The sequence below is a fragment of the Macrobrachium rosenbergii genome, chromosome 7 (assembly GCF_040412425.1).
Source record: "Macrobrachium rosenbergii isolate ZJJX-2024 chromosome 7, ASM4041242v1, whole genome shotgun sequence".
NCBI lineage: Eukaryota > Metazoa > Arthropoda > Malacostraca > Decapoda > Palaemonidae > Macrobrachium > Macrobrachium rosenbergii.
Window position 1 is genome coordinate 34701084 of NC_089747.1, and position 22302 is coordinate 34723385.

General features: G+C 40.4%; 1 protein-coding gene across 3 annotated transcripts in view; it reads left to right on the plus strand.

Annotated features, from left to right (window-relative positions):
* Positions 1 to 20818, plus strand: part of LOC136840295 (pseudouridine-5'-phosphatase-like) — a 232969-nt gene extending 212151 nt beyond the window's left edge. For all 3 annotated transcript variants that reach the window (XM_067106979.1, XM_067106982.1, XM_067106980.1), the window contains exon 5: positions 18184 to 20818. In XM_067106979.1, coding sequence (XP_066963080.1) covers positions 18184 to 18363 — 180 coding nt within the window. In that variant the 3' untranslated portion in view covers positions 18364 to 20818. The remainder of the gene's footprint in view (positions 1 to 18183) is intronic.
* Positions 20819 to 22302: the final 1484 nt, after the last annotated feature.

A 22302-nucleotide genomic window follows, 5' to 3' on the forward strand; every position in this document is an offset into this window, starting at 1 on the left:
AATAATTATATGAAGACTTCTGCAAACTTTTTTTTTTTTTTTTTGCAAATGTTCACTGAGATGATCTAGCCAAGACAAAACTCATGACAATCTTTGGCATCCCTAGGCACTGTCTGTGGACAAGGTGCCACGGCACCCAGTTTGAGAATCACTGCTCTAGATACTTTATTTATATGGGGCAAGGTTATTTTTCGTTATACTGTACGAAGTGTTTTTAAGTCGAAATATAACTTAAATACTTCTCGTTGTGAAATTAATTTAGCTATTTTTTCCGTTAATAGATGACGGTGGCCATTTGGGGGTGCTTGTTCTGTGTAAAAAATCAAGATTCCGTTCACTATTTTCACTTGATTTCATCATAATACGAACCTTACATATTTACGTTTATCGGCGTAAAAATAGCAGTACAGTAATGTGTTCTTTCATGCCCAGTAGTTTTGATTAAAGTACTTTCTATCTAACTTTATTATTAAGGTCGAGTTTCATCCAAGTTGCTGATGCACGATAATTTATATAGTCATTAGCAGCTTGAACATTGTTTTCTCAGCTTCAGCTATAACTTGCAGCTTAAATTTAGCAATATATTTCCTTGACGATCTTTTATCCATACCGAATAAGAGTATAATGTAAAAATATATCAGTCCTATTCTACTTAATATCATTTGTGCTATAACCTACGGTAATTGTGTATTACTGTACAATGGTTGAAATACCAGGTAAACGGCTGTTGTTATCCGATTTGGTAATATGCACAACAACAGTTTCTTGGTCGGTTGTTTATGGCCGTACGCATTTACAAAAGAAGATACCGTTACTAACAATACTTTTATCATTCTCTTTTACTTTTTTAACTAGAAGAAGGGATAAAGAGATGGAGAAAAAGTTGTCTATTGTAATTTGGTCTCTCTCACTGCCTGATTACGCTGCTGCCTGCACCCACTTGAAATTTAAAAATACTTTATAAATATTGTATCGGTATTAATTGCTTACCCCATTGCAAAATCGAATTATCGTAAGGTGAATTATCGTAACTAGAGCATTACCTGAGTATTTTAATAGTTTCATCACAAAAAGTGCATTTAGTCATGAAAATGAGATGAAAATACTGTAATTAGTGAATATTTCTCAGTGAAAAATACCGTGAATGGGCGAATTTTCAGCGAATGATGTGTACAGTATATATGTTCCATAGAGAAATCCGCTAATAGGTGAGACCGCGAATAATGGGGGTTTACTGTACACTCTTCCCCTTGATAAACTTTTCTGACTCTCTCTAGCTCATCCTCCCATGTTATATGGATTCTGTGTCTGCAATGACATCATAGTTTGAAACCATTGCCATCCTCACAAACTTTTCTTGGTGTTTTAACTATCGTACGCTCATTTCAATAAAATTAATTGATTCTTTATGTATCGTTCTATTAACCCTTTAACGCCGAAGCCCTATTTACAAAAACGTCTCCCGTATGCCAGGGGCGTTCGGTGAGTTAGCGCCGAAGCGGAAAAAAAAGTTTTTTTTCAAAAAATCACAGCACGCTTAGTTTTTAAGATTAAGAGTTCATTTTGGCTCATTTTTTTTTTTTGTCATTGCCTGAAGTTTAGTATGCAACCATCAGAAATGAAAAAATATCATTATCATATATAAATATTGGAATATATGACAAAAAAAAAAAAACTCGTATATAATTGTATACAAATCGCGCTGTAAGCAAACCGGTTAAAGGTAATGACTTAATTTTTTTTAGTTGTATTGTACACTAAATTGCGATGATTTTGGTATATAACAAATTTTAAAACGATCAAAGCAACATAGAGAAAATATTATCACAAAATGATGCATGAATTTTTAACGCTCGGATGTAAAAAAAATTTTTTTTTTTTAAATTCACCATAAATCGAAATATTGTGCTAGAGACTTCCCGTTTGTTGAAAAATGAAGCTAACTGATTGAATATTACTAGACTGTAAGTGTTTTAGCTTACAATTTCGACCATTTCGGTCGAGTTAAAGTTGACCGAAAGTCGAATTTTTTCTATTTATCGTGATTTATATGAAAATATTTCAAAACTGATAAAAGCTACAACCATGAGTTATTTTTTGTTGTATTCTAAATGAAATTGCGCACATTTTCATATATAAAACTTTATGTAACGACTAATAAAAAACGGTGCAAATATTACGACAACGAGACGAAAGAATTTCTGAGATGTTCGGCAGAGTTACCGCGCAGACGTAAGGGAAATATTTTTTTTAAAAATTCACCATAAATCGAAATATTGTGCTAGAGACTTCCAATTTATTGCAAAATGAAGGTAAACGATTGAATATTACTAGAATGTAAGAGTTTTAGCTTACAATTGCGTTTTTTACCATTTCGGTCGAGTTAAAGTTGACTGAAGGTTGAAATTTTGGCAGTTATCGTGATTTATGTGAAAATATTTCAAAACTGATAAAAGCTACAACCATGAGCTAATTTTTGTTGTATTCTACATGAAATTGCACACATTTTCATATATAAAAGTTTATGTAACGACTAATGTAAAACGATGCAAACATTACGACAACATGACGAAAGAATTTCTGAGATGTTCGGCCGAGTTACCGCGCGCACACGTAAGGAAAAAAATTTTTTTTCAGAAATTCACCATAAATCGAAATATTGTGCTAGAGACTTCCAGTTTGTTGCGAAATGAAGGTACATGATTGAATATTACTAGAATGTAAGAGTTTTAGTTTATAATTGCGTTTTTTGACCATTTCGGTTGAGTTAAAGTTGACCGAAGCTTGAAATTTTGGCAGTTATTGTGATTTATATGAAAATATTTCAAAACTGATAAAAGCTACAACCATGAGTTATTTTTTGTTGTTGTATTCTACATGAAACTGCGCACATTTCCATATATAAAACTTTATGTAACAACTAATATAAAACAGTGCAAACATTACGACAACGTGACGAAAGAATTTCTGGCGCGGACGTAAGGAAAAAGTTTTTTTCAAAAATTCACCATAAATCGAAATATTGTGCTAGAGACTTCCAATTGGTTGCAAAATGAAGGTAAATGATTGAATATTACTAGAATGTAAGAGTGTTAGCTTACAATTGTGTTTTTTTACCATTCCGGTCGAGTCAAAGTTGACCGAAGGTTGAAATTTTGGCAGTTATCGTGATTTATATGAAAATATTTCAAAACTGATAAAAGCTACAACCATGAGTTATTTTCTGTTGTATTGTACATGAAATTGCGCACATTTTCATATATAAAAATTTATGTAACGGCTAATATAGAACAGTGCAAAAATTACGACAAAATGACGAAAGAATTTCTGAAATTTTCGGCCGAGTTACCGCGCGGGCGTAAGAAAAAAGGTTTTTTCAAAAATTCACCATAAATCGAAATATTGTGCTAGAGACTTCCAATTTGTTGCAAAATGAAGGTACATGATTGAATATTACTAGAATGTAAGAGTTTTAGCTTACAATTGCGTTTTTCGACCATTTCGGTCGAGTCAGAGTTGACCGAAGGTTGAAATTTTTTGTAGTCGACGTTTGCTACGTCCACTCGGCATTCAACAGGCAATTTTAGTCGACGTTTGCTACGTCCAACAGGCGTTTAAGGGTTAACAACCTCTACAGTCTGGTTGACGACATAGAAATGCTAGATGTTTTTCCCATAGGCGAATAATGGCTCTTTTCACAAGTGACCTTTTTGACCCACTGATGGGTTCACTAAAAGGTGCTATCTGCATAATTATTTTCACATTCGCGATACAGAACACTATTACAATGGCGCCTGGACGGCTACACAGACATCTGCAGGTGATGAAGTCACTTACATATGTGCCGACTTAATATTGTTTATTGGCTTTTTTCTTTTTACTTATGTATACTCTTAAATAATATACAGTACTGTATATATACCATATATTCTGGTTTATAAGGCAACCTTTTAATCTAAAAAATCTCCCCCAAAATGGGGGTGTCACGTTATATGCCGAGTATGAAAAGCAAACCTTAAATCCTGCTGAGATTTTTGATGATAGGCTAGCCTCTGAAGTGTTGATAAATGTGTCAATAGTTAGGCTAACTCCATCACAACTATCGACACTAAACAAAACTGTAATAACGGTAAAAACCGTATGTAATTCAAGTAAATCACTAGCGACACAACTACTGATACTGTAGGCAAAACAACTGTAATTGCAGTAATTACCGTAGATATTGACCATAATTAGATGTTAGGATGAGCGAGTTCTCACTTTGTTACTAGCTTACCCAAAATACCATTAATATAAGACAGTACTATTAGACAATTTTGTTTTTGATACTTATACAATGTCTTTTTAACATTGATAGGTAATTTGATGTTACCGAAAGAGTAAATTGAGGTAGTCTAACTTTCTTGTTTATGAAAGAGCCGTGTTTGTAGTTCCCAGTCATGCTTGACTTATGAGCCTTGTTGTTTACCAAAGGCCAATATTTCCTTGGTAGCGATTTTATAATCAAACTGAAGGCTTTTGTGATATCGATAGTTCCCTAGTTATCCTTAATATCGAGGTTCTTTCCAATTTTAAAGAAATACATTCATGCGGATCTACTTCCAATGGGTATTGCTGCAACGATAGTGACGTCACAGACATTGAGCATTTTCCATGATGTTTCCCGTATATTTTTCCTAAGGGAATACAAAGGTATTTTTTTGTAATGGTGAGCTTTGCCAAACATTTTAGAATCTTGAAGATACTGATTCTACACATTTTTGGTACGATAATTTCAAGAATTAATGATTTTATTTATGTACCAACTAACTTGCATCAGTTGATAGTGTTATTTAATTTAATAAATTGGGGGTTGTCTTATACGGTGAACATACATTAAAACCCATGTATTCGCAGGGAATGCATTCCAGACCTCCTGTGAATAGTTAAAATCTGCAAACACTTGCTACCTCCCCACTAAAAATGCTTGTAACTGCTTATCTTGAAAGTTCAAATACCAAATATATACTTAAAGTATCATCCTACATCAAATATACCTTGAATTATTATCCAGTTATTGTATTAATCTTTGAAATATAATATTATTTCAAAGTAATCTTGAGCATTAGTACCCTTAAAATATATATACATATGACATTTTTTTATCACACCGTGATTTATATACAATCATGAAGCTACAAATGGAAATTTTTAATATCAAATCCACGCTACCTGGAATATCCCCGATGGGGAATTATCACCGAAGGGGAATTTATAAGTGATAAATGGACGGGCACTGCGGTCTCGATCCACGACACAGACGCGCCATCCAGCAACTCCAGTCGACGCCACCACTGAGCTATCAAAGAGGTATAAGTTAATGCTGAGTCTGGTGTACTTTATTTACCCGTCGAGAGCGGGGAAATTGTGCTTAGCTTCGATATTAACCCACCTCGACCATGATAGTTCTTTGGCACGTTTGGAACACGCAGCTCTTTTTATGACATTTTTATCACCGTGATTTATGTACAATCATGAAGCTACAAATTTCGCTTAATATCAAATCCACGATACCTGGGGAATATCCCCGATGGGGAATTATCACCAAAGGGGAATTTATAAGTGATAAATGGACGGGCACTGCCGAGTCTCGATCCACGACACAGACGCCATCCAGCAACTCCAGTCGACGCTACCACTGAGCTATCAAGAGGTATAAGTTAATACCGAGTCTGGTGTACTTTATTTACCCGTCGAGGCGGGAAATTGTACTTAACCGGCATTAACCCACCTCGACCATGATAGTTCTTTGGTACGTTTGGAACACGCAGCTCTTTTATGACATTTTTATCACACCGTGATTTATATACAATCATGAAGCTACAAATGTCGGCAATATCGAATCCAGCTACCTGGGAATATCCCCAATGGGGAATTATCACAGAAGGGGAATTTATAAGTGATAAATGGGCGGGCACGCCGAAGTCTCGATCCCATGACACAGACGCCCATTCAGCAACTCCAGTCGACGCTACCACTGAGCTATCAAGAGGTATAAGTTAATGCCGAGCCCTGGTGTACTTTATTTACCTGTCGAGAGCTAAGTACAATTTCCCGCTCGACGGGTAACAAAGTACACCAGACACGGCATTAACTTATACCCTCTTGATAGCTCAGTGGTAGCGCCGACTGGAGTTGCTGGATGCGCGCCTGTGTCGTGGGATCGAGACTGGCAGTGCCCGTCCATTTATCACTTATAAATTCCCTTCCGTGATAATTCCCATCGATATTCCCAAGTAGCGTGGATTTGATATTGCGACATTTGTAGCTTCATGATTGTATATAAATCACGGTGTGATAAAAATGTCATAAAAGAGCTGCATGTTCCAACGTATCAAAGAACTATCATGGTCGAGGTGGGTTAATGCCGGTTAAGTACAATTTCGCTCTTGACGGGTAAATAAAGTACACCAGACTCGGCATTAACTTATACCTCTTGATAGCTCAGTGGCAGCGCCGACTGGAGTTGCTGGATGGGCGCCTGTCGTCGGGATCGACTCGGCAGTGCCCATCCATTTATCACTTATAAATTCCCTTCGGTGATAATTTCATCGGGATATTCCCGAGGTAGCGTGGATTTGATATTTAGCGACATTTGTAGCTTCATGATTGTATATAAATCACGGTGTGATAAAAATGTCATAAAAAGAGCTGCGTGTTCCAAACGTACCAAAGAACTATCATGGTCGAGGTGGGTTAATGCCGGTTAGTACAATTTCCCGCCTCGACGGTAAATAAAGTACACCAGACTCGGCATTAACTTATACCTCCCTTGATAGCTCAGTGGTAGCGCCGACTGGAGTTGCTGGATGGCGCGCCTGTGTCGGGGATCGAGACTCGGCAGTGCCCGGTCCATTTATCACTTATAAATTCCCTTCGTGATAATTTCATCGGGATATTCCCGAGGTAGCGTGGATTTGATATTGCGACATTTGTAGCTTCATGATTGTATATAAATCACTGTGTGATAAAAATGTCATAAAAAGAGCTGCGTGTTCCAACGTACCAAAGAACTATCATGGTCGAGGTGGGTTAATGCCGGTTAAGTACAATTTCCCCGCTCTCGACGGGTAAATAAAGTACACCAGACTCGGCATTAACTTACACTCTCTTGATAGCTCAGTGGTAGCGTCGACTGGAGTTGCTGGATGGTGCGCCTGTGTCGTCGGGATGAGACTCGGCAGTGCCCGCCCATTTATCACTTACAAATTCCTTCTTCGGGATATTCCCAAGGTAGCGTGGATTTGATATTGCGACATTTGTAGTTTCATGATTGTATATAAATCACGGTGTGATAAAAATGTCGTAAAAAGAGCTGCGTGTTCCAAACGTACCAAAGAACTATCATGGTTGAGGTGGGTTAATGCCGAAGCTAAGTACAATTTCCCCGCTCTTGACGGGTAAATAAAGTACACCAGACTCGGCATTAACTTATACCTCTCTTGATAGCTCAGTGGTAGCGTCGACTGGAGTTGCTGGATGGCGCGTCTGTGTCGTGGGATCGAGACTCGGCAGTGCCCGTCCATTTATCACTTATAAATTCCCCTTCGGTGATAATTCCCCATCGGGGATATTCCCGAGGTAGCGTGGATTTGATATTAAGCGACATTTGTAGCTTCATGATTATATATACATATGTACCTCTAAGCCCTCCAGCCAAAGCAGAGAGAAGTCGAGTTACCACTTCGACTTATATTCAACAAGGCTGGCTGGGGCAAAAGAAAGAAAGAGAGAGAGAGGAGAGTTTATCTCTTTAATCTCTCTGACAACAACAAAATTTGTTTGTTTTTTGGCTTCCAAAGATGTGATGCCTGTACTACACATTTTCTGAGCTCGGCCCCGTGTCACCCGGTGAAATTCCATACTAACACGAATTTCTAGGTATAAATATTGCTAAATATACCAGAGAAAAAGCTTTCAGGAATGCTGGAGTTACTACCCCAGATCGAGCGCCTTCTATATTGAAGACGCCGGTATAACCAAGGGTGAGTGAAAGAATCACAACCACAGAGCCACACTCGATAGACATCCCCATGTCAAAACCCCCGGGAAGAGCGGGGAGCCGTACCAGCTCCCACACTCACCCGCCCGCCAGGCGGCGACTCCAGCGCCATCTGAACTCATTCCATTTCTAGCACATGATTTTTGTGCAATCATTATTTTTGTGCTCGTGTTTTTGGCTGTTTTTCCTGCTTATCAGCATGTCTTCCAGCAAGTTTACCGTCACCTAGTTAAGTACCATCTTATTGTGGGGTTTTTATGATAAATTTGGCTGTTTCAACCCGTATCTTAATATTATTCGTGGTTGTTGTTATGACGCCGTGGCGTCCCCCGTCAGCCATGTCGACCGCGAGATTCGCCCACCCAGCTTGTCCTGTTTGGGGCTTCTCTTTGTCGTTTACATTTCTTATCATTGTTCCCCTAGAATTCATCCTGGTGGCGTTTCCTGGGCGGGTTGTTTCGGTGTTCCTCTGCATTATTTTTGTCGAACCGCATATCGGGGTTCCTCCAGTTGGGTTCCCGTCATTTTCCCACTTAGGTTTCTCCCCAGGATGTTTTCCGCTTTGACATACTTAGCTACATTATTATTATAGTGTGACGTGCTGGTGCTATCAGTCTTTTATTGCTTTGATTTAGTTTGTGGGGGAGCGCCAGATACAGTTTTATTGTTTACTTACCCTGTCGCTCCTCTCTGTTAGGCTATGCGCCTTGCACGAGCACAAGCTTTTATTATTGTTTTGTGTATATATATTATTCTTAGTGATGGTGATTTATTTTTAACTGGTTAGTTGTGTGGGGTTTCCCCTAGCCTGCCTATGTCACGTTAGGCTTGTATTTTGCTTCCTTTGGCTTCCCGCTCTCCCTTTACCCTGAGTTAGGTTAGGTGTGAGGAGGGGTTCAGCAGGTAGAGAGAGTTTCTGTTGTTGTTCCTTCCACTGGCCGTTGTTTGGGTTGTAGAGTGAGACCCCACTGTCCTCCCCCTTCTATGGAGGGGTAGAGGCTCTTTCTGTGGGTGTGTCTCCTCCGTGCTTCCATAGCATCCTCCCCCTTTCGTTCGGCTCTGGTTGGTTTTCAGCACGGGAATTTCTCTCCCCGTTGTTTCCTCCTTCCTCCCTTTCCTTGTTCCCTCCTGTTAGCCTACGCTATCCCTAGGTACGGGTGCTAGCCTAGGCCACGCCTAGGTGTAGGGCGAGTGCGTTGAGGCCTTAGGTCGTTATCCCTTCCATCCCCTTATTCGGAGTAGGCTATGTTCTTCCACTGCTGGTATTAATTTACTTGGCGTGGTGTGTGTCTGCAGTCGAGCGGGTGAATATCTTCCCCAGTCTCCTGTTTTCACCTACTCTGGCCTACTCCCATCTTACCCCTCCAACCCTTTCCACCCCCCCACCCCCCCTCCTCCCTACCCTAAGTCAAGCTCTTTGTCATCTTCTCGCAGGTGACGTCAGCTGGTGTTCACTCCGAGTTGTGGGGCCCTTTCCTGGTGGAGAGATTCGCCCCTCCCAGGGCAAGTCCCCGGTGGCTTTTGGCTTGGCTCAATGACTGTTAACCCACTCTCCTAGGATCGAGCAGATTTGAACATTCTTAGGGTTATGGGTTCTCCCCTTTTTCCGCGCTCTCGCATGGCGCTCGAGATACTTTAGTTGGGGTTGACTGGCGCTTTCTCCGCCCTTGTGGTCCTGCGATGTTTGTTAGCCTCACCCTACTATTGTTCTCAGCGGTTGAGGCTTGGGATCTCCGGAGGGGTGGTTCCTGACTCGGAGTATATGGAATTAACCAGTTTCTGTTCCCATCCCCTGTATTTTATATATGCATATACACTTGTTTTGTTCCGGGCGGCTCACTCTGCCGTTGGACATATTGTTATTACAGGCCCGGTGTCCTACCCTTGGGTTCCGCCGCTTTTATTCCCGGCATCCCTTGTAGGGCCCTGTTGACTCAGCAGCTCTACCGTTCCGCCGGAGTATTCCAGTGGTCGGGGAGCAGCTTGCTTACCACTATAGTTACTTGCTGGGTAGGCCCGTCTCTGACGGGGGTTTTTCTTCCCGCCGGAGTACTCCGGTACTAGGTTTGAAAATACCCGTGCCTGCCTAATTTAAGTTTCTAGAGTGGTAGGTTCATGTACTTTTCACACTTACAGACTGTGCGTTGTGAGGAGCCGGGGTGCACCGCCACTCTCCATCAACCCTACGGGCATGTGGTGTGCCGGACCCACGCTGGCTGTGCGGTCCGGTTGGATGATCTTGTAGTTTGGCATCCTGACGGTTGCGAGGTGTGCTTCGCTCTGTGCAGCGGTGTCCAGGACGAGTCGGTAAGCTTGACTTTCGTTCTTCATGCTACTTTCAGTCTGATATGTGCTCATATTGTAAGTCATGACTTTTTGTTACAATATGTTAGAACTGATCCCCTGCTCTCTTTTAGGCTGACGAGTCCTCCAAGAAGGAGGCCTTAGAGTCTCTCCGCGCCTGGGTGGCTGGGTTCGGAAGGAACGTGCCGTCAGGGAAACCGTATGTCCTCGACGCTGGTTTGAGGGATCTTCTCTACCTCGGCGCCCGGATTGCTGCGGCCGTACCAGCTGATGTGGCCGCACCCATCATTGAGCAGATCCGGGCCGCGACCCAGCCACCTCAAGAGGACCTGTACGCGGAGGTTTCTAAAGACGTCGCCGCCTTAGACTTGGACCTGGAGCCGATGAATACGGAGCAGGACCAAGGGGTAGGTAGCGAGGTAAGTGAGGCAGTGGGGCGGGTCCCTTTGATTCCCCATCTTCCTCTGTGTCTTCCTTTTCAGGATTCACCAAGTCTTCCATCTTGGGGGACAGGGCTCCATCTGCTGTCCCCAAGTTGAAATTGAAGACGTCGTGGAAGGCGAAGGGCTATAAGTCCTTGTCTTCTCGTAAGGCATCTCCCTTCCCCCCGTCGAAGGCCAAGGTTGCGGAACCTGTGGCCTCCGGGAGCAAACCGAGCACCTCGGGCAAAGGAGCGAGTAAGAGGGCGCCCAACCCAGCCCTCCTCGCCAGCCTGCCTTTGACCCTGAGGCGTTTGCAGGGATGTTGCTGGAACGCATCTCTTCGGAGGTGGAGGCGAAGCTTTCCAAAATTACGGAAAGACTTCACAGTCAGGAGACTCTGCTGGCGGATATGGCTCGCTCCGGCGGAGCCGCTCCGCAGTACGAGATCCCTGATACCGCTGACCTCCCTCCTTTCGATGTAGGGAACCCGTGGCGTTTTGCTCTTCGTGCCATTCGTCACGAAGACACTTTGACCATCGAGGGTCTGGGCACGAGGCGTCTGGAGGAATTGGAGTTCTTCCCTCCTGATCTCTTGCCCCCCTACGCTCAGACAAGGTCCCTAAGGAGACGGTGATCTTCCCTAGGGACCATGCCCAGTCTGCTCTGTTGCGAACTCTTACGGAGTGGCAGGCAGAGAACACAAAATTGCAGAGAACACAAAATTGACTCCCTTCAAGGGCAACTACACCATGTTTTCTCTGGGTGATAAGTTGCCCACTCCCTGCCTGAACAAAGTTGCTTTGGCAACGGCTCAGGCTTGCTTCGATGGCAAACCCTTGCCTCAGCTGAGGAAGACGGACTCCACATCCCTGGTATTCCCGGGAGGTGAGGAGTTCTGGAAGGACGCCCCTTCCACATTTACGGTGGGTAAATTGGACGCTTTCTGTGCGTCCTCCCAATTCAGTGAACAGCTTCCTAAACTCCCGGAAGCTCTCCTGAAGGCGGAGTTTGAGGCACGGTGTAGGCTAAGCCGGTCCTTAAACTCCTTGTGCTTGACAGAAGCGGTCGCCGTCTCCTGTGCAGAGGAGCCTCTGTTTCAGGTTCTGGCTAAATCCCTGTTGGCAGGGTTTCAGTCAGACCTGTATGACTTCATGGTGGCAAAGTTGGAGTGCCGCAAATTCATCTTCGCGGATGCCACCATTCGTCATGAGCCTAACAAGCTCATGAAGAGTTCCATCTGGGGGGTTAATCTCTTCCCAGAGGATGAAGTCTCCCGCGTCCTGAACGAGGCTACCAGGGCCAACCAAAGCCTACGCTCCCGTTGGGGTATCTCCGCCTTCAAACGGAAGACCCCCGAATCTGGCAGCTCCCAGAGTAAGTCTGGGAAACATTTCAGGAGGCACAGGAGGCCTCAACACCAAACAGTGGTTCAGGCTGTCCCAGTCTCGGTGGTGGGCCAACCCTCCACCTCCAAGGCTCAACCCCAACAGTACGTGCTGGTTCAACCAGCCCAATCCCTTGCTGCACCATCGTATGTCTCCTCTCCGGCATACAATCCCACCTATGAGGGCCGTGGGGTCTTTCACGGCCCTAATAGAAGAGCAAGGGGGGGCAGAGGTCGAGCCCCATACAGAGGCAAAGCTGGATCGGCCTCCCGGGGAAAATCAGGCCGTGGTAGAGGAAACAAACCCACTTCCTCCCACTGAGACCAGTCAGGTAGGTGGTCGCCTTTACTGGTTCAGAGACCAGTGGTCCTTCAGTCCTTGGGCACACAGCATTGTGTCCAAGGGTCTAGGTTGGAGGTGGATCAGGATCCCTCCCCTGACCAGATTTTACCAACCCCCTCCAAACCCCTACAGGATTTTGTGATGGAGCTTCTCAACAAGAGAGAAATAAAGGAAGTAAGGCACCTCAAATTTCAAGGCAGGTTGTTCACCGTTCCAAAGAAAGATTCCGATCAGCAAAGAGTGATTCTAGATCTGTCGCGTCTAAATCGCTACATAAGATGCAACAAGTTTCGCATGCTTACGGTGGCTCAAGTACGGACTCTACTGCCGCGTGGAGCCGTCACCACCTCTATCGATCTTTCAGACGCTTACTATCACGCCCCGGTTGCGCTGGAGCTTCTCTCCCTTCCTGGGTTTCAGACTGGAAACAAGCCTACTCCTTCAGGGTCATGCCTTTCGGACTCGATATAGCCCCAGGATTTTTAAGAAACTGGCGGAAACAGTCGTTCAGCAACTACGGTCCCGGGGGATCTCCCTGGCGGCTTACCTGGACGATTGGATAATCTGGGCTCCAACAGTACAGGAGTGCCGGAAGGGTACAGCCATAGTGATCAAGTTCCTGGAGTCGTTAGGCTTTCGGTTGAACAGGAGAAGTCCCGCCTGACTCCGAGTCCCGGTTTCAGTGGCTGGGTCTCCAGTGGGACCTGTCTCGTACAGGCTATCCCTCCCGCCGCCCAAGCGGAAGGAAATAGCCGCCGCTACCAGGGAATTTTTTTTGAAGGACAAAGCAGCATCCTGCCGGTCTCAAGAGAGAATTCTCGGCTCCCTTCAGTTTGCCTCAGTGACGGACCTGCTCTTAAAAGCGAAGTTAAAAGATATAAACAGAGTGTGGCGGAGACGAGCCAATGTCAGGCTCAGAGACAGAGTCTCTTCAATCCCGCGAATCTTGAAGACAAGGCTTCAACCATGGTCCACAGCCAGTGGCCTGTCGAAGTCAGTCCCACTCCAGTTTCCCCCTCCGGCTTTGGTAATCCACACAGACGCTTCATTAAGCGGCTGGGGAGGGTACTCACCAAACCAAAAAGTTCAAGGGACATGGTCTACAATGTTTCAACAGTTTCATATAAACACCTTGGAAGCTATGGCAGTGTTTCTAACTCTCAAGAAACTCTGCCCCGCCGGCCAGATTCACATCAGGCTGGTGTTGGACAGCGCCGTGGTGGTTCATTGCATCAACAGGGGCGGCTCCAAATCAGGTCGCGTAAACCAGGTGATGGTAGCTATCTTCTCCCTGGCGAACAAGCACGGCTGGCATCTGTCAGCCATCCACCTAGCGGGGGTGCGGAACGTGGTGGCGGACTCCCTGTCCAGGATTACTCCATTGGAGACAGAGTGGTCTCTGGACGGGGAATCGTTCAATTGGATTTGCCGCCAGGTTCCGGGACTCCAAGTGGATTTGTTCGCTATGGAGAGCAATTACAAGCTTCCCTTTTATGTGGCTCCCAACCTGGACCCCCAGGCCTTTGCCACAGATGCGATGACCATAGACTGGAACAATTGGGAGAGGATCTACTTGTTTCCCCCAATAAACATGTTGTTGAAAGTACTGCACAAACTCAGGTCATTCAAGGGCCAACTAGCTCTGGTAGCTCCCTATTGGCCGAAGAGCAACTGGTTCCCTCTGCTCCAGGAGTTCAAGTTGTGGTGTCATCAGATACCCAAACCCAGACTGACCCAAGTAGTACAAACCAAGACTGTGTCAGCTTCCTTAAGAATTCAGAATGCCCTGGTTTTATGGACTTTATAAAGTTTGCTGCAAAAAAGGGAGCAAACATTGACCCCGTCAACACTCTGTTTCTTGAATCTGATAAGAGAGATTCTACTCTCAGACAGTATGATGCAGCAGTCAAAAAATTAGCATCCTTTTTGAAGGCATCTGAAGCTCAAACTATGACTACTAACCTAGCGGTTACTTTCTTTAGATCATTGTTTGAAAAAGGCCTTGCCCCGGCCACTATTACTACAGCTAAATCAGCCTTAAAGAAGGTATTTTTGTATGGTTTCAAAATCGACCTTACAGATTCATACTTCTCCTCCATCCCTAGAGCATGCGCCCGTTTGAGGCCGGTAACACGCCCACATTCTGTTACCTGGTTCCTCAACGATGTTCTGAAATTAGCCGCTGATACTGATAACTCACAATGCTCTTATCTGGATCTGTTAAGGAAAACCTTGTTTCTGATTAGCTTGGCTTCAGGTGCCAGAATTTCAGAGCTATCGGCTCTCGCTAGAGGTGATGATCATGTTGATTTCCTCCCGTCCGGAGAAGTCATCCTTTCCCCTGATCATAGGTTCCTAGCTAAAAATGAAGACCCTCAGGACAGGTGGTCCCCCTGGAAGGTGGTGCCTCTTCCTCAGGACCAATCCTTATGTCCAGTATACCTTTAAGTCTTATCTACAAAGAACTCCACAGTGTAAGTCGGGTCCTCTTTTTATCAGGGAAAAAAGGTGGAACTCTTTCGTTGAACGCTATAAGACAGCAAATTCTGTATTTTATTAAACAAGCCAACCCGGATTCAGTCCCAAAGGTTCATGATATCCGTGAGTAGCTACCTCTACTAATTATTTTCATAATATGGATTTTGCTGAACTTACCAAGTATATGGGATGGAAAACACCTCTAGTGTTTAAACGCCACTATTTAAAATCACTCAAGCCTGAAATTTTCTACAGTGGCTGTGGGGAGTGTCATTCCCCCACCTTAATTGTCCTTAATCCTTTTCCTTCCCCTCCGCCCGCCTGCCTCATTTATTTCTCTGCCTGCCTTTCTGGATCAATCATGCCTCACTGCCTTGCTCCTCATAATCGATGCTAGAATTACCCTGGTTATTGTTTGTCTTGGTGATTGGATTTTGATATGCTGTGAATTTAGATTAAGATAGAAGTACTGGAGCGGTTTTTATTTTGCTCCATGTACCTCAATTTCTGATTTTGTATATATACCATTGTTCTTAGATTTAAGTTTGTATTTACCTGTTTATACCATTATATTGTGGGTGTCTTTCATTTCACCCCTAATTGTATTGTATTTTTGTCATTGTGTATTGCTCTTAGACTTAAGTTTACATATTCTTCATTGTGTCTTTATATTGTTGGGTGTGTGTTGTTCCAAATTATTACTTACCTGTTACTAAATCTATTTTTCCTTGATGAGATATCATAATTAAATCTATTTTTTCATAGCGTGTGTTTTTGTTCTAATCACCTTTTGTTTTCTTTGTAGCTTTGCAGTCTTGGCATGATTCTCTGTCACTATTTCACCGGGTGACAAGGGGCCGAGCTCAGAAAAGGGATTTTGACAAAGGAAAAATCTATTTCTGAGGGAGGCCCCGTGGTCACCCGGTGACCCTCCTAGAGCAGGTTTACCCCCCCTACTTGCACATGCCAAGCCTGGGGGTGGTGCTAGTCTGGAATGAGTTCAGATGGCGCTGGAGTCGCCGCTGGCAGGCGGGTGAGTGTGGGAGCTGGTACGGCTCCCCGCTCTTCCCGGGGGTTTTGACATGGGGATGTCTATCGAGTGTGGCTCTGTGGTTGTGATTCTTTCACTCACCCTTGGTTATACCGACGTCTTCAATATAGAAGACACTCGATCTGGGGTAGTAACTCCAGCATTCCTGAAAGCTTTTTCTCTGGTATATTTGCAATATTTATACCTAGAAATTCGTGTTAGTATGGAATTTCACCGGGTGACACGGGCCTCCCTCAGAAATAGATTTTTCCTTTGTCAAAATCCCTTTTTAAAACAGTATGAACACACACACACACAAACAAACAGTATATTTTCCTGAGAGAGAGAGGAAAATAACTCCTTACATATCGAAAGATTGAAATACTTGAGCTTCTGAGGGCAACACTCTTTCCCCTCTGGCCCATATGTCAGAATGTCAAGTAAACTGACGTTTGCCCTCCCACAAAAATGCATGGAAAAATATGATTATTATATTGTTATTTGAAAATTAGTGCTTATTAGGTAAATAATTTTTTTGTCATACAAAAGAAACATACGTACATATTACTTGTCAGGAAAACAAGAGAGAGAGAATTATTATTTTTATTTAGTGTTATTATTTAAACTTATTAAACTTAATATTAATATTTGAAAATTAGTGCATACCATAAATCATTATTTTATCATAAAATGTACCCTCTAAAAATGCTTATACTATCATCCTGAAACACATGTATCATTCTAATATAATTTCAATAGTACTCTAATATAATTTTAATATTTCAGTAGTATCAATTCTGAGCATCTATCTTCGCTTTAATGAGGTCGGGTCCGTCCTGAATGGAGGGGAGAAAACCAGTTTCTCTCTTTTGAGACATATATTATTTAATCTTACAGTATTATTATTATTATTGTCATTATTATTATTACAGTATTATTATTTTATTCTTAATATTTGAAAATTAGTAAATAATTTTTTTATCAAAAAAATGTATTTAGTCATGAAAATAATATCAAAATACACTAGTTAGTGAATATTTCCTGACAAAAAAGTCCACAAATTGCCAAATTTTTCACAAATAATTTATAGATACGTTCCTTAATTGGCGAGTCTGCAAATCGTGAGAACGCTAATATGGGAGGTTTACTACATATATATATATATATATATATATATATATATATATATATATATATATATATATATATATATATATATATATATATATATATATATATATATATACATATATATAAATGCACACAGGTTCAAATTTTTCTGTGACAAGTGCCTATTCTGCTAGTTAGAATTTTTGCAGTATATATAACAGATATATAATGTACACAGACACTATATATACATATATATATATATATATATATATATATATATATATATATATATATATATATATATATATATATATATATATATATATAATGTGTGTGTGTGTCAAAGGTGTCAGAATGTGTATGTGTATCTATCTATTTACACACAGTAGACTTATGAATTCCTTGATTGTCATAAAAAAAATAGTAAATTTTTGTTCCAGTGGTATATGCCATTATGCCCAGTACAGTATTGCATATAAAATGTAAGAAAAAATTGGCAAAAAGCTATATGATTCTCATTTTATATATGGGTTAATGCATAGTCCCTTAGAACTATCCTTACTTATTGGAGAGAAGAGTTAAACCATTCTCTAACAGTTTCTAGATGCCCATATACCAGTGCTATCAGATGTCACAATATGTATGATTAATTTTTCTATTTTTTATGGATAATGTCATCATTGGAGTCTAAAGGGATGAAACTTTCTATTTAAACCATCCTCTATACTAATTTTTTAATCAATGTTACATCTAAAATTAACTATATCATTAATGCATTGGAACTAAATGTATCTTGTACATTTACCTCCAATGCATTAATGATATAGTCAATTTGAAATGTTGCATTGATTAAAAAATTAGTATAGATGGTTTAAATAGAAAATATGGATGTTGCAAATACTGTTACCTGTAATTTGTAATTTAACATTGATTGCAGATGATGGAAAGTGTCTGGTATGGGTTTATCTGGAGGCATCCGGAGATTTTGTTTAATCTCGGACAAGTTTTAAAATAGACTCAATAACATCATTTGAAAGTTTTTTCAGCCCTCTAATTATTTAATTACAGTGCCTAGTGTTTGAGGATGCTCCAAATGGTGTGGCAGCAGGCGCTGCAGCTGGCATGCAAGTAGTAATGGTTCCCGACCCAAGAATGGAAGACACTCTGAAGAAAGATGCCACTGTTGTGTTAAAGTCATTAGAAGAGTTTCGGCCTGAATGGTTTGGGTTGCCCCCTTATTCAGAATAAGCTTCTACCTTTAACAGGGTTTTATAACTTTTTAAGTTTCTTGGTCTCAGCTTTTCATGTGAACAGCTGTTTAAAAGTTTCACCTCTTGTTGAAATCTTGTTACAGTATATTATTTAGAAAGTTTTGGGGTTGTTCCATTATTGATTAACCTGTTTTGAAAAGAAATTGTATTCTTTGAAAGCTATTTATACAGTACACTTTCATCATTGAGGTTAGTATCAAGATTTTTAAAAATGTTTAGGTATATTTTGCTCATAAATATTTTAAATTGAAATTGTATGCCCAAAAAGCTGTGTAGGCAGTAAACTTTTTTCTGTACTGTAGTTGGTGCATTTAGTGTACATTTTGCGATAGGAGGGTTTATATTGAACTGTAGTATGCAGCTAATTTCAAATCTTGTAACTGGTGAAAACATTGTTACATATAGTTAGTTTTGATACTGTTATAATTTGGTTCAAAAAGGTATGGAAAATTTATAAATGTTTATCCAGGAATTGTTCATTTTGGCAGTGCAGTTGTATTTGAAAACATAAGTGAAGATGTGAATTATAAGATGCTCAGTGACTTGTCATTAATTTTTTTTTTTGTTCTGTTAAATATGTTGGTTTTTGGGTAATTTTCTGAGTAACTTTTATTCATCATATTTCCCATCATCGAAGATGCCATGTGTTTTTTTGTTTTTTTTCTAAAAATAAGTGTTGGTAATTACCATGCGTGCTAGCCAAAGGTTGTGTTTTTCATAAGCCTGTCATTACCCCAGAGGAAGGTTATCTTTTCTAGACAGTAATCAGAACACACACACGTGTATATATATATATATATATATTATATATACAGTAACTTCTGAATGGAGAATACCAATTGTACTTAGTTGAAAATATTACAGTAAATAAAAAGTATATGAAAAGATACATATAGCTACACTGATTCATTCCTGTACCAGTAAGTCTAACAACACCAAAACCATCATAGTCAGACACGTTCATGTCATGGTCCTGCGTTATTTTGACAAATGGTAGAAATTTACACAGTATATTCAGGTGTTAAAAATTACAATTTTTTTCTTACAGTACTTGTATTATGCAGATTAAACCTTTCTCTATTTTAATTTTGTTCTATGTGGGATGTCTTGTTCATGTGGTGTTTTTGAAAATTGTTATTGTGTAATAATATGCTATTCTGCATTTCTAATACAGTATTTCCTATTTTAGGTTAGGTTTTCCTTTGTATGATTAAAAAGAATTTCTGCATAAGCCTACATCAGAATCTTGTTATACTGTACCAGATGTAGCCCCATCCATTTGTCCACAATAAGACTTGGCCAACAAAATTTCTTACAAAACAGCTGGGGAGTTTATAACATATAACTTGCTTGGTAATCTGTTCAGATGTTTCATATACTGATATATCAACTTTGGAAAATCATATCAAATAATTAAAACCAATGAGAATTAAAAAACATTGCACAAAGTACTTTTCAAAATCATGAACCATAAAACTACAATTATCAGTGTGCTTGTAGCAGCAAACCATGCTATGTTAACATGTTTTGAGACAGTCAAATGCTAGCAGCACACCACCCAAAGTAAAGCCATCAGTTTGTGCCATTACTACCTTATTTTTACCATTTTTTTTTTTTTTTTTTTCAATCAAAATTTGGGTGTTTCTTCTAGGTCAGAGCATCTTTAAGTGCTGGGAAATATGATAATTTTAGTAATTCCTATGTATGGTTAATTTACTGTATTAACTTTAAAAAATATCTTTTACTAGAGTACATTTGGTATTTATATTTGTGAATGGTTAAATGATCCTTATCATAGATATTTTAAAATCAGATAATCATCTACACTATATATATATATATATATATATATATATATATATATATATATATATATATATATATATATATATATATATATATATATATATATATATATATATATATATATATAATATTAATGTTGTGATTCTTCTTGTGTTCCAGATGCTATGACCGTAATTGAACATTTCTACCTTCCAGTCCAATACCGTAGAGATGTAACATAGACTAATTATTTTCTTATAAAGCCTTAATTAACAGCCATTTAAGTTTACTTTAGCACTTATTTAAGGTTAAGGTAATTAATATTTTTGATTAGTGTAGCCAAACTATTAGTTAACAAACCCCTGCTGAAACTTCAACACATCACATATACAGTATGTTGTATTTTAACTTGGGTACCAGATGCTGCTATTTTTCTAAACATTTCATTCTTCTTATTGAGTATGTTGTAATATTTGTAAAAATCCTCTTATCCAACAGATTAAGTTTTATATCACAAATTTAATGAAGCCAGTATTAATGTTGAAATATGTTGGATCCATGCTCATGTAGGCAATAAAGGAAATAAGGCTACAAAGCAGCTAAAACTGCTGTCCCTGTGACCATATCAAATATACTTATTAATGTCAGTGATTTTTTTTTATTATCTTCAAAACCCATCATCTTTAGTAAACAGTATCTATTATGGAAAAAGTAATATGATGATAAATTAAAATTTAAGCCCACTGTTGGATTATAATGTTTATTTTAAAAGGCCATATTGAAATAATCTTATCCCATTTGTGAACTGATCAAATTTGTTTGCACATTTGACGAATAACCCTCATGACCCAATCCCATAACGGAGGAAAAGTAAAACAGCTGCTCTAAATTAAATGTATTTTATATAACTGTCCTGTTTTCAACTAACAATAATCACATTTTAGAAACAAATCCTTGAATGAAATTCCCCTGATCCCAACCCCTTGAGGAAGTTGGGTGCTTTGGGATCCACTGCAGGGAGAGTGTGCTCTTTTACGCCTACTCTCACTGCTGTGGATTCAACTGAACATTGGGACCTGTAACTTTTACTCCTCCTCCCTATTAATTTTCTCCTTCCTTTTTTGTTGACGACCTTGGCATGGTATCAGATTTACAGAATTCATTGCTCTTTAAACTTGGAGGATGCAGTTGGTTGGTATGCTGCTCCACTCGTAAAACTAGAGTACCCAACGTGGTCGAGAGAGGGGAAATTTTTATGTTAAGCCATGCCCTCAGTGCTGGGTCTGATGTTGACAGACTGATGACCCTTAAGGTAATGTGGGTACAGTGTATATCCAGGTGAGGATCCCAGAGCAGTTACCATGTTAGGTGACATTGCTTCTCCCTCCGTTGGACCTCCATGGTGAGAGGGACCTCATCCTGGACAAATTTATATTTTTTTTATGGCGAATAAACCAAACCTTCCTACGACTTCTGGCATGGCAATGGACTATCCCCAGGAAAGCTCAGGTAATCAGAAGCAGTGTCAGAATTGTAGTAAACTTGGGTATGCAAAGAAATATTGTCGAAATGAACCTCTATGTGCTTATTGTGGATATGAAGAACATGCCACATAGTGGAACTGCAGCGAACCAAAGTGAATAACCTGTGGTCAAGATCATGCACGGTCCAAAGAATGTATATTAATGTATGTTACAAATACGGAATTGAAAATATTACAGGAAAGAACTGGGATGTTTAAAAAAGAAGCTAAATTCGATTTGAAAGTGAAAGAAATTGAAAATCCATCTAAGAAACAAGTATTCTTCAATAACAAGAACCAGTAATGAAACAAACACTTCCAGATAGAAATAACAGAGCCCCCCAAAAAAAATTCAAGAAGAAAATGCCTTACCAAAAAAAAGGGAACTAATTGGTAAAGAATAGAGAAACTGGTACAAATGACATGGGTAATATTTTATCAACAAGTCCAAGTTCAGCCCCCCTGTTGGGGGTTAGTGCCATCAGTGCACCTCATGCGGTGCAGTGTGGGCATTACTTAAGGCTCTGCAGCATGCAATTGGCCCCTAGCTGCAATCCCTTTCGTTCCTTTTACTGTGCCTCTTTTCGTATTCTCTTTCTTCCATCTTAC